Source organism: Saccoglossus kowalevskii, chromosome 12 (genome assembly GCF_978046115.1).
Source record: "Saccoglossus kowalevskii chromosome 12, keSacKowa6.1, whole genome shotgun sequence".
NCBI lineage: Eukaryota > Metazoa > Hemichordata > Enteropneusta > Harrimaniidae > Saccoglossus > Saccoglossus kowalevskii.
In genome coordinates this window covers 22,622,663-22,636,805 of record NC_140652.1, presented here as the reverse complement: position 1 = coordinate 22,636,805, position 14,143 = coordinate 22,622,663, and the positions used below count along the sequence as shown (strand labels likewise).

Genomic DNA, 14,143 nt, shown 5'->3' with positions numbered 1-14,143 from the left:
TCAATTTATCAAAAACCAGTGAAAATAAATTCCATACAAAACACTCAAAAAGTCTTTCAGCGAAAATTAATTCCAGCTAAAATAAAGTATTTTACAGTAAATATATATTATGTTAATATCTACGTTTTACTACGACACTGACGTCATCATAAATTGTTTCACGTGATGCACATTATAACAAAAACAGCTGTTATGACGTCATAAAGACTAATATTCTCTAGTCGACTCATATTTTATATATACACCCCAATACAAATGTAGTACGAACAAACTATAGTTTATTTATTGAATTTCAACCTAATATAGAATACCTTTGATTATGTGGTTTTACCACGGTTACTAGACGTGGGTTCAGCTAATTGTGTTTTTGAGGTTTTGATATTGTTCCATGGTACAATGGTAAACAGACTTGCTCAAAAGATGTGTTAATTGAACGCACGCGCAGCTGGATAATTTATTTTAATTTAAATCACTCAAGAACACATGATGTGTGAAATACTAGAGAACGCTGATTTCCTCGTTTTAAATTTCATTCACGGGGATCACGGCTTGCTACCCTCTGATTGGTCGGATTAGCCGGCATATAAATAATTAATTAGTTCCGACTGTCGTACTCCTGCGAATGTAGATAGTCATAGAAAGAGTGTCATTCCTTAGAATAGACTACGGCAAATAGCCGACGCAAAATAAAGTGAGTTGGTAGCGTCCGTATCACGGGAATATTCGTAAATAGTGTGTGTGAATCATCTTGACTTGACCTATTATGGCGACATCTGATTGGCTGGTTATAATTTGCTAAACAGACGTGGCGTAAAGACAGCGTAGGAGCTAGAATAGTCATCTGCTGGGGAATACCATACTTTTTCTGTAAACTGTTGAATTTCGGTTGATAATTTGCATTGTTTACATGAAAAGGACTTCATCATTTGGAACGTAGCGAGTTCGAAAAGGTTTGGAAGGGATAAAGGCGTGATTCAGAAATTATTTGAAAAAAGTAGTTCCCAGGGCTCGGAGTATATATACCTTGCGTCGTGAAGCGGTTATTCAGTCATTGCATGACGAAATTCTTCTCACTTCCGATCTACTACAAGCAAGATAGCAGACAGAAGAAAAAACTCGCAGAAGAGGACAGATTTCCCCGGATTTCGACCCCATTTTGCCTGACCACGACTAACGGACAAGTGTCATGGACTGTGTGGAGTACGACCAGCGGCTGCCAGAACACGGGCCAGGAGATTTTGGCGACCTGCTCGAAGAGGGGGACATGTTTCGTACGAACACCGTAAGTCTGATATTTTCGTCTGCTGTATCCATTCATCCAATCATAATACAATCTATGTTGAGTCAACGATGCATAGCCGAGGATAGTACACCGTAAACTGGATAAAATCAAGCCCACCTGATAACAAAAATTTCTATAAACATATTTTTCTCAACGTATTTAGCCTTTGTTTACACCATAGCCATATGTTACAACGTGCAAAAAAATACAGCCATATGGTTTCTGAGTATTGTTCGTCAGCTAATTTTTCAGCTCGACAGTTTATTATGGGTTTGTGTTATTGATGCTTTCTAGAAATTGTCTGTTATTGTTTTGAATCGATGATTTCTAGAAAAAAAAAAGGTCTAACTCGAGTTGTATGGGCGTGTTTCCCCGCATTCCCAAAACAAACACGAATCCACCATTCATCGATTCATGCACCTTGCAAGCAGCGACTCGTAGTATTTCCAGACTATTTCCTGCAACTATTATATGTTTTACCGTCAATTAGAAACCTCTACAAGTATAGTCTTCATATCAAAACAATGCTTTGTTTTCCCCACGAGGAGAAACCTCGACGATTTGTCATCACGGTTGTTTTATTTTGATCCAAATATAGACAACCGCAACTTCCGGTTTTCTAAGACATGGCTATCAGGCTTCCCTGTGCGTCTACGATTTGACTAAATGCTTTGTGTTTTACTCTTATTAATTGGGATACAATTTCAAGTTCTCAGAAACTTTATACTGTACCTGTGTGTCTTTGTGAATGAAGATATTTCATTTTCGACACACTCATGCTGAACGTCTTGAAGTGAAAGAATGTTTGGGTGCTAAAAATTTAACATGCCTTGTGGGGTGCGTCAGTCACTATTGAATTAACACTGGGCGAGGCTTTTTTCTCAACACTCCACTGACCAACACAAACCTTTCAGAGTCCATAACAGGTCAGAGATCCAGCTATTTGTTTAAAAGACCCATTGTTTGTAATGTTTATATTGTATACCCTGAAGACCTACATTTGCTACTTTGTTGACAAATAAAAACAAAGTAACCTTGACGTCTGGGGATAATTCACATTCACAACTTGTTATTCATCACAGTCAGTTTTTAATACTATACTAAATTGCTTGATCCACCCCTGGATCTAGCTATAAAGTGTTTAGCCAGTAGTAGAGGCCCAAGACAATCAGCTGTTTTGAAGTATGACCCATTGTCCAAGGTTCATGGCTTAAATATGCATACAATGGTTGGTGAATCATTAACTCCAAAACACATTGTTTCCTCTCTCTTGTATCCCAACTTGTTGAAAAACAAGTTTTCCTCCAGCATGATTGTTTATTAACCAGAATCCTGTATGTCCTTGGCATGGAAGTAACATGATGCCTGTGTGACTGACCTGTGATGTTATGATAGTGGGTCATCTCCAATTTTCTCACTGAAAACTACTTAACTTTATCTGGATTTTGTTTTGCATATTTTTGCAGTTTGTCCAAATCATATATTTTCATCAAATTGTATTCAGTTGTATATTCATTTTTCAGCAAAAAGACATTCCACCTAATAATAATTTTGTATTTGTTATTATTTCACAATATTCGATAAACTTAATATTTGTATTGTGGCGATGTTTGAATACAAATATTTTTGCCTATCTTTTGCAAGGTTGAGTATAGTAAAGCATCAAGGTTCACTAATAATTCTCTCGCTGAGCTGAAAGAAATAATTGGTGAACTGAATGCTAATCATTGGTGTGCAGCAAATAACATGCAGCTAGGCATAGGGAAAAACAACCTGACAGTTGACAGGAAAGCACTGAAAGCTACATCAATACCAATACATTGTGCCTGCTATTTTATAAACAGACAACACACAAAAATGACAATTTACAGTTGTCTGACAATTTGTGTTTAAATTTCATATGAACAGATCATGTATTTACATGTGTTGTGTATATAGCGTGGGACCTATGTTGAACATGACATGATGCGATGACTGTGTCCCTTTAATATAACATTGAAGGTTGATCTTGCTGCTTTTTTGATGGCTTGAAAACATTTTTGTTGCCATAACAAAATTAATCTGTATATCATTTTGATCAAATCTTGCAGGGCCAATAGGAAACTATCTATTTGGTCCGAAATTGACAGAAAAATTATGAAAAAAATACAATACAATACACAAAATGTTTGTTTGTGTGCAACCTCAGTGCTCTGTTTTACAGACATGTGCAAACAATTCATCAGGGGTTGGGTCTTAGTGACAGCTAGTAGAACAATGGCTGTAAATTAGTGCCCTGGATCTCAAAACTCCTTGGGGAAAAATTAAGGAGCTTGGAGTACATCCTTAGTTGCATCTGACACTAATTAGTATCTTGTAATAGTGTCGCTGTAAACCAACCTGAGAACACTAAACTTTTGAAAAATATCTTGTTTGATCTCAACCGCTGGAAATTTTAGTTATTGCGCAATCAGTAATTTGTTCTGTATGCTGTTAGGAATTTACATGGTAATTCACACAAGTCAGACTTAACTTTAAAAGAATCTCAATGAAATTTTCATTGATGCATAATTCCAGGATTATTATAGAAAACAAAATTGACAAATTCGTTAAAATTTTTCTGGAGTAAAAAATCTTCCCACGAGTAAACAAGATTGAGCAAAAATAGAAAACAACTTGACTCGAACCTTGTTTTTCATAACAGGCTCAAAGAATGAATAACAGTTTAGTTGATGTATTATTAAATTCCAATGATTGCAATCAGACTACAATGTGGGAATCTCAGGCTCGATTTCCAGACTTTGCTCCCTGGTATAAAGTTGCCTTCCTGTTTGTGGGAAACCATGCCATAAGGCATAGCTGGAATGCATGCCAAGGTTAACTTCTGTTCAGAAGTTGTTTATTGCCTGTATCTCAGTACATCGCATGACTAGTTTGCCCAGTCATGGAGAACTGAACTAGGTTGATGACCACTTAAATGATTTTTAGTGTGATCAGATGTAAAGTTGCTTCTGATTGGATATGATGCAAATGACTTTAACGAATTTGAATTAATGGTAAACTAAATGAGTCTAGTCACAGATAGTAGAAATTATCTTGAATATTGGTTACAAGACATGTTGGCCTTTTGAAGTTGAATGTTTTGTGCTGTGGTCTCAATATAAACATCATTGCATGTGTTCTTTGTTGTCTTTTTGTTTTCCCATTCCAATGTTCAGTTTATTACACCATAACAGACATGGTTTCACATCTCTAATTTGGATGCCTGATAAAACTCACAGATTTTCCACTGAAACAATAGAGCATTTTCCGTTCACTGCGAGAATCACGCGTTATGCGTGAAATCAAATGTAAAAACAGGACAAACAAAGGTCATAGCTTTGTAGTCGCGTCAAACATCGTGTGGGATTCGACAAACGCGAAAGTATTTCGGGGACATTTCCATGCTTAATAATGTGCTGTCCACATTTGATGATAGACAATTTCGATTAAATGAGGGTATTCGGAAGCAATATTCCTCTGTCGAAGATCGGCCGGTCAATGTAAGCTGCGAAATAAAGAAATTCTAGTTCAAAATCAAATCGTTTGATTTTTGCGGCAGACGTTCGACGCGCGTCTTTCATGCATCTCGCGAGATCTCGCAATTGTTCGGAAAATCACCTATTGTGTTCATGGATTTGTTTTTAGCAGATTTCACTTATCATCAAAAATAGCAAAATTAAAACTAAATACAGTTGATTACTGTTGGAGTAAAAAGGTGGCAGTAAAGTAAAGATCATGGTGGTCTTCTGTTTCAAACTTTAATTCTCTTAAGCAATTACCCCATAACAAATTAAATCATTTGTTTATCATAGCTCCTGCAGCATTCCTTGCAGTCCTAGAAAATAAACAAAGTCAATCTTATTGATATACAAAGAATGTGGAAGATAAAAATAAAAGAAAAAAAATGAGAATTAATCTTGGCTAAAATCAAATATTATAAATGACTAGAACACAACAGAAAATCAGTAAAATCCATCTTTAATTGGTATCCCATGCAGAAAGGATTGCCCAGGGCGATGTTAATGTTAGTGTTGTTCTCAATATCATTGAGGAAAAGGGGTCATGGTTTCTCTGTAATGTTCATTTGAGTTTCCTGTATTAAGTTACAATTCCAACTTTCTAAATGACTTCCCTGCTCTACAAATGTGTTTACATGAAGTCAATACAGTGAAGATTTCCTGGTATTACGGCATGTTGGCAAGAATAGCTTTGAAAATATGGTTTGGAGGGATTCATTTAAAATAGGAAAACTGAGGAAAGAAAAACATTTGAGTTTTTCATTGAAATTGTGTTCAATCTGGAAAAAATGATGTATCAGATAGGGAACATATTTGGTTTTACTGGAGTTTATGATGTTTTTTCCATCAAGATGTTACTTAACCTGGGATGGTAACCTTGTAATGTGACCTCTCTGATGTGGTTGATTTATAATTTGTTGTGTGATTTATCATCATGGAATGTTCAGTGGGATCACTTATAATTAATTGCCTAGTCCTTCAGAATTGTTTAGCTTGGCCAAGGGCATTACCAACTTTGTGGTCTACATTCAGACTGTTTACAGGTATCACACCATTAATGTTTTCTAATCAGCTGTGACCTGCGGTGATAGCCCCTTCCAATGCACCAGGCATCATTTGCTAGTGACAGACTGCTGGATATCCATTGTTTTGTTGGTCTGAATCAAGTTATAGCTAGAAAATAGAAAGTGCTTTTCTAAAAACTTTATCAAAATTAAAAATAGTACTTGGTAGTCTATTTTATGTTGATTATTTATGGTTATTTTGAAATTTACAGGGAATTTTCAAAATTGGACAGGACAGACAAGATTTTGTCTGTCAAATGAATTTTTTTACCTGTTCAAAATGACGGGCAAGTGGCTGGCTAAAAACTTGGTCTGAACAATATCATGATTTATTAGGGATTTGGTCTTCTTGATTCCTGATCTGCCTTTAATAATCTTTCTGTCTTAAGCCAAACACCCCCCCCCCCCCCCCCCCCCGCCCAATGCTATCCATGTAATGCATCCAGACTAATGCTTGTCTGTACAAAGCATATTCAATCGTTATCTCAAATTCTTGCCATTTAAAATCAGATTTGTTCCTAGACTGCAACATGTCTATTTTTTATTATATGTCTCTATAGAGAACCTGAAATTTGACATTTCCTACACCCAATGATTTTACACCCAGCTGATGACTCACTGTCTCATTCATAAGTGATTAAGCTGAGACTACATTGTGCTCACTTATCTAAGGCTTGACTGGCTGTACTTTACTATTCATGAATTGTTTGATATAATGATTTACTACTAGTTACCCTTGCATGTATTAACATCATTATTGTAAGTGACCTACCTAAGGTGATAGTTCAAAAACCTACGTGAGGGGAAACGTTGGTCTGGTTAGGCTGAGAAAAAAAATTTGTGGTTCCTATAAACCTGGCTTATTGCTACCTATTTTGGCCATATTTGACAAACACACAAAATTGTGCAAGGCTTTGAATTTTAGAGAAATTCAAAACTGGATAGTACAAACAACTTTGTAAATGATTTGTGACATTCATATCTGCAAAAACAGTTGTTTATAAGAAAGAACGAAAGAAGTTATACTGTGTAACAGAGAAAAAAATATTTATAAAAAAAATCCTGACCTTCCTACCTATTCATAAAGCATGTTAGACATGTAGGACCAACAACACTTTTATCTGGCCTTAATGTTAGTGTACAAGAATGCACCTGCAATAAGTCTCTCTTCTGTTTTATTTTAATTTTGTTTATTGGTAATTATGAAAATTTGATTTTGCTCTTGTTTTTTCTGAATTATATAATGAAAACCTAAAAAAAAAAAATGTTGATGCACACATTTTTAACTAAATCCCAATAACTACAAATATAAATATTCGATTGTCTTGCATGTAATTGAATCATCAATTTACATGTACACCTCGCCTTTAATTTTAAATTATTTAAATTCTTATTTTCCCTCCTCCAATTTCCAAGAAACTGGACAATATGCATTAAAAAACTAAAGGTCACACAAGCTTATAAAACAGCAATAATTTCTAATATTATAATTTACATTTTGTCATGTGGTGGTCATAACAGCCAGGTGCTTTTGATTGTCTTCTTTTTTGTGTAAATTAACAACATATTTGATCCATATGTGCACATGTTGCACAGTATGGGAATATTATTGAACAAATGCAGTCACGACTACTATAACCATTTCACATTTCAACCAAGCAAGTGCAGTCATGACAACCACAACTATTTCATCTGTTTTTTTTTTTTAACTTCGATGACAACTTGTATTTTGGGGAGTACTGTAAAATCTGTATTAGAAACCACTGCTTTTATTAAAATGGTACAATGCAACAGAGGGGATGCGGCTTCTATTAGAGCATCTACACATACGAGAAATGATGAATTTTTGGTTCTCAATTCTTCAAAAAGAATGGATGCGACTTCTATTAGAGATGCGGCTTCTCATACAGATTTTATGGTAATTAAATTTTTCAAACCAAAATATACTATTTACCAGGATGGTTGACCTTTGAGGATTCGTGCATATTGCAATTCCAATTTCAGTGGCTTGATTAGAATCTTGACAATACAGATCACTGGCAATCAGTAAATCCAATTTCTCTCTTCATGATCAGTAGCCTCATTAGTTTTCTCAGAGCAGCACCATCATTTGAAGTAATGTATTTGTATTTTTACAGAGTCAATTGTGCGTATTTATAAGTACAGCCATTAAGTAAACCTGCACAATTTTAATGTTGACCTTAATATAGTGTAAACCATTAAAAAACTCTGAGGGAAGGACACTTTAATACGTTCTGGGAACCCACTCAAGTGAGTGTAAAAAATAATCCTAATAAAAACAAAAATATATTTAGCATCATCCAGGAAACTCAAATCCAGGAAAACAAAATTGTTAACTGTTGCCCCCCCCCCAAAGAGTTTCTAACAATCAAACCCCTATGGAAACAGTACTCCATTGTATCCATTCATAAATTGATATTTCTCGTGATCCTTTCTGAACCACTGGACTGTGGGAAAGCCAGACATAATGGGGAACTCTTTATCACCTTCAAAAATAATTAATTCACTGTTAATTCACTTGTCTTTAAATTATAATTAATTACCAGTTACACCAACATTATTGAATTAATTTAATATCTGAATAATTTAATTATCACCTTTAATTATTAAAATTCTTTGACGTATTCAATTTGATACGAGATATTATTTGTTTAATTCCCAGTAGTGGTTATTCATCCAGCATATTGACAATGATAGTGGCTAAAACATATTCATAACACTTTGTTTTTGCCCTGTAGATATTTCTGATAACTGTGTTGGCTTTTATGGAATATTCCATTATGCTTCCAAGATGGGGAGAGCAACTGTCTTTCAAAACAAGTTTCTATTTTTCAAAGATTTGGTCATAATAATTCAGTAAGATCTTGAGCTATATTATGGGAACAGCCTTCACTTTGTGTTCCTAGACACCTAAACATAGAGGGTTTTCTGTCTGTAAACTGATATGTCTACTTTCAAGAGGAATTTAAATACTTTAAAAGTCCTACATTGGGCACAATTTTGAGGTCAATATGTCAGTTGTGGGTCATTATCTAATTCTTTATATCAATATAGACTTTGCTCCTGCATGATAAAAGAACAATTAGGTTCAAAAATGATTAGTTATCTTTCTTTATCCAGTTACAACTAATTTATTAATTTAATTTTATACAATATCTACTGAAATGTATTCTGGGTATTTTACTGTTGACCGAGTAAGTACTGTGAATTACTTTATTTTTAAAGCTGTAATATATTTTCACTGAAAATGACAAATTCTGTTGACATACTTAATTTGTGTTGACTGGTTTGTCACAAGTTATTGTGCACTAAATTTTATTTTGCTGATTTCACACCTTCAGCGACGATGGGGACGAATAAATTCACATTCTAGCGAACTCTTTAAAAATGTTGACCATGAAATTTTTTTTTCTTTTTTTTCACATCAATAAATATTAGCCACATCAAAATTAATAGGTACCATGCTTTCTGAAGTTGACATTGGTTGGGTTTTCCGTAGGCATGAAATACTGCAGTTAAAACTGCAGGTATGCAAGTATGTTGAGGACATCTGTGTGCATTTCTTAGCAAACGTATAAATTAAAATGTTCATTTTTTTTATATTGAAAAGTAGGTTAGTTATTGACTTTATTTCTGATACCAGTATGTGTCCATTGCAAAGTAGTGTTTATATATCTACATGTACTATTAATGTTTACTGGTACAGTAATCAATGTTATATTTCTTATTTTTGAATTGGTTTATTAATTTTATAAAAACTACTAGTTCATGCATGCTTTTTGGTCCATTGTACATGTTTAGACTAAATGGCTGTTTTTATTCTTTCATTTAAAGGAGTCATCACCTGCACATGTGTCAGATGGCCATATCGTGTCATTGAAGAAGCGTCTATACATTAGCCTTTGCGTTTTAGCGTGTGTTGTTATCGTTGCTTGGGACTTGATTCCTGCGCGCCGCAGGTGACGACCCTCACGCTTTAATGAAGTCTATGTAATACTGAACCAAAATATTTGTTGATTTACAAAATGAATATGCACATGTACAGAGTGTACTGTACCTAGGTAGCTTTTACCTAGACAGCAACATTATATTTAGCCTTTTTTAATTTTTTTTTTTAAATAATGGAAATCATTCTCTATTAGCTTCAGATCTTGATCAAAATTTGTAAATAACTCTAAAAAAAGATTGTATTTAAATGTGGTGCCAAAAGTTGACTTCGATTCTCAAAGGGTAAACACAGATTTGAAAATATCCAGTTTTGAAATATGTCCAAAATTCTTTAATATTATGCATATATAAACTATTTTTAATTTTAACTAACAATTTCAGAATGAGTGTGATTGCACCAAAATGAAAAGTAAATCAGAATATTTAAAAATCAAACAAAAATACATACTAAAACTTGTTGAAAGTCTCTCGCATAATACTGCATTCAGACACATTCTCTTTTTGCTATGAATTGAGCAATGCACAACTTTAATGGGTTGGGTCAAGTGTCTCCCCTTGTGTGTACCTACAGGTTTATACTTGTTCTACCTATTTGAGAAATACAATGAATTTGTGGTTATGCATGTTCTCCAGGGGTGGGCCTAAATACCATTATATACTCTAGTTACAATGTAATATAGAGACTCTACATCACCTGATATGTTAATGTTTTATAAACTTGAGAATAAACGCAACTAGAATATACTATTTGTTGTTTCTCCACTAAACTCAAAATTTTACACTGACATCCCTGATAGTTTAAAAACTACATAGGATCAGATTGTCAAAAATATAGTAGTTACTCTACTGGAATAGGGTGGAGGATTTTGTGAAAAAAATTAGTGATGCGAACAGAATAAAAAATGCCAATTGCCTAACCATTCGCAAATGTGTAAATGTAAATAAAGAAGCCACTTGAGAGTTGAACTACAAATTTTCAATGGCTATAAAATTCAATATGTAGAGCTGGGGTAAATTTGCAGTTTCTATGGAAACATCTCAGTGGATAACCCTGTTTGTTAAGCATTTATAACCTACTAGCATTTAGCCTAATTAACTGATCATTATATTTTTAAAAAAGTTATAACATCACATGTCTAACGCTGCAGAAATGTATTCAACTACTTTTGTAATTGTATAAATTGTTTAAAACTAACCCTTTTTTCTTCTGTGTTGTGTTTATGAATGAACCTTTCTAAATATATCAGTCCACCATTTTAAAACCAGTTGGTTTTTCACTAAAATTTCACTCGCAAACCAAAGGCGTCGTTATCCTGCGAAATAAAACAGTTTGAAATACTGTAGAATTATTATTTTTGCTTGGATTTAATTTCCGCTATTTTTGCTGAAGGAATGATTCAGTAAAAATAAAATCCAGCGAAACATGCGTTTTTTTTCTATATTTTACATTCAACTTGTCAAAAATCAGTGAAAATAAACTCCAAAAATTAATTTTCATCAGAAATTAATTCCAGCTAAAATAAAGTATTTTACAGTACTACCGTGATAGTGAAGTGGATTACATTCATGGGTACCTGTGTGACCCTGCACCTTGATAAAAATGTGTTGTCAAATTACCTCAGGCATATTTTTATCCATTTTTAAATTGTACAAGACATGAAGAAACTAAGAAATTGTGTCTCATTGGATCTGAATTAAAAAAACAATAGTAAAAAAATAATACTTAAAAATATGCAAAATATTAAACACAAATTGGGAGAAACAAATTATAGTGTTAAAATGGTGAATTTTTTTTTCTTGTTGACAATTTCTGTTGAAAATAATTTTGCTGGTATAAATGAGTAGCATAAATATGTACAAATTTGTTAAATTCCTAATATAATTTAATCTGTGAATCATATTGCAGTTGGATTTACTGAGGTTGTCTTTGTTATATGCCTAGCTAGATGAATGTTATTTTGTTGTAACACAGGAGTATTACAATCATTTAAAATGCATGTATGCCAGCTATATCTCATAAAATTTCCCTCTATTCAATCTGGAATAGCTCATTAAATGGCTTCAGCATTCACATGTAGTGTTAGAAAATGCCTTGGGCAGCCCATTTTATAGTACCATTTGCATTTAACATTTTTGTAATTTCATTTTAGTATAATTGTTGATTTCCTGTACAATTAGTCAGAAGTGCTGTATTTGTCATGGTACTGCCTTTGACAGCATAATGATACCTCTGAATTAAAACCATGTGTGTTAATTGCACGATATAAAAATGTGTAATTGTTTGATATTTCATTTATTTATTACATAATACATGTACAGGTACATGTATGTTGAAACTATCACATGACACAAGACCATTAAAATAAGGCAACACGAGCTTGTTTATTTATTTTTTATTTATTTATTAACACACAACATCCCCCCCGGAGGGGATGAAAAGGGTTACAAATCAGATATTAGTAAAAGAAAAATAACTACATAAAAAGTAAAGAAACAAAAAGCATAAAGAAAAAACAAATTGTATTGTATTGTGATTATACCCCTTACAGGGCCGATACAAGCCCCTGCTGTCAGTCTATTTTTGGTGTTTGATTGGTATTATCAAAGAATAGTTGTAATATCCTTAATCAAACTGAATATAGCACTAGTGGGCGATAAATAACTATAATCCATAAAAATTTGAAATGTCATTTTCATGTGGCTACAAATGTACTTGACATTTTACACCAATGACACAATTTCTACGATATAATTATATTTCAAATTTGGGAGTTTTGAAAATGAGGAAAATGTAAAGCTATTATTCCTGGAATTAGATAAAATTATGTCGTAGTTACAGTGAGTGTTCTCCTTATTTGTATCTCATTTGGGAACTAATACTAATGGTATGAAACAGCACATGTTTATGGTGCTACTCACTCGGCATTGTTTTCTGCTTCCACCTCTGACATGTGCTTCCAAATGGAGCACTTATCTATCACCAGAATTACAACATTATATTATTACCTGTGTATCGTAGCGTGTTCACCATGCCTGGTATCAATGAGGTTATGGATTCAATCAGTACATTCTGTTTGAAAGCTGGGGCTTCCAGATATGTGCAATTGCGTTCTTTACTCATTGATATGAGTATTGAATGCAAGTAAAAATGTCATTATGATTAAGTGTTTTACATTTTGGCTAGGCTCCAAGATGCTCAAAAAAGTTTGTCTGAAAAACGATGATTTTGATATAGACACTTTGGTGATATGTATTACAAATTACCTTACACTGAAAATCAGAAAATATGATTCAATGATTACAGGTTTTAGATGCAAAACTTGTCACAAATGAGTTAAATTACTGGTATATGCATGCAATACACAACAATGTTTTCTTTTATCTTGTACATACTTGTGCTAAAAGTAAGCCCATGATTGCTACTTCACTTACGTGCTACCGTAAAATCATTTATTTTCACTGACATTTAAATGCACTATTTTGATGTTTTGAGCATATTTATTGTGTTTTAATTTCATGAATTTGTCAAGGAAACATTGAGTTTTATTGTTATTTTACATGTTTACATAGATTTAATTTAGCAGATTTTACTTATCGCTTGGAATTAATTTTGACTGAAGGAATGATTCAATGGTAATAAAATCCAGCAAATATACTTTTTTCCTATATTTTACATTCAAGTTGTCAAAAATCAGTGAAAATAAATTCCATACAAAACACTCATAATGTCTTTTCAGTGAAAATTAAAGTATTTTACAGTACTCAGTTAGTAATATTATACATGCTAAAAAGAAAGTATAGTTACATCCTTATACATTGTAAGGATTGTAATCATTTGAAGAAAGAATTACTTCCTGTTTCCTGGAAATTGTCTTTTTCAGTTTGTGACTTGAATTCAATACTTCCCACATGTAAGTATTAAATGTCTCTTTGTGTTCATAATAATGCATCCCAATGAAAGATGATGCAGGGTGTCTCCTCCTTCATTTTCGAGCATGGGAATATTTATTGAATATGAATGATGCCTAATAAAAATATGACTGATTAGTTCTCATTTAAGGAATGAAAGTCTGTCTTCTTAAAATACATATTGAATCCTTTGAAGTTATTTCTAAAATTGTGTTTTTTAGCTCCGCTGTCGACTTTGTCGAGCGGAGCTTATCATATGAGTGATTGTCCGTCGTCCGTCGTCGTCCGTGTCAATGTTTTACTTTTTCGACTTCTTCTTGAAAACTACAAGCCTAAATGCTTTGATACTTGGTGTATATATACCTTGGGTAGACCTCTCT

General features: G+C 33.4%; 1 protein-coding gene across 1 annotated transcript in view; it reads left to right on the top strand.

The window, feature by feature from the left end:
* Positions 1-1,043: 1,043 nt before the first annotated feature.
* The window catches only part of LOC100313582 (CREB-like transcription factor), a 44,065-nt gene continuing 30,965 nt past the window's right edge, over positions 1,044-14,143 (top strand). The window contains exon 1 of the mRNA XM_006822731.3: positions 1,044-1,282. Within this exon, the coding sequence (XP_006822794.2) occupies positions 1,187-1,282 (96 nt within the window). The 5' untranslated portion in view covers positions 1,044-1,186. The remainder of the gene's footprint in view (positions 1,283-14,143) is intronic.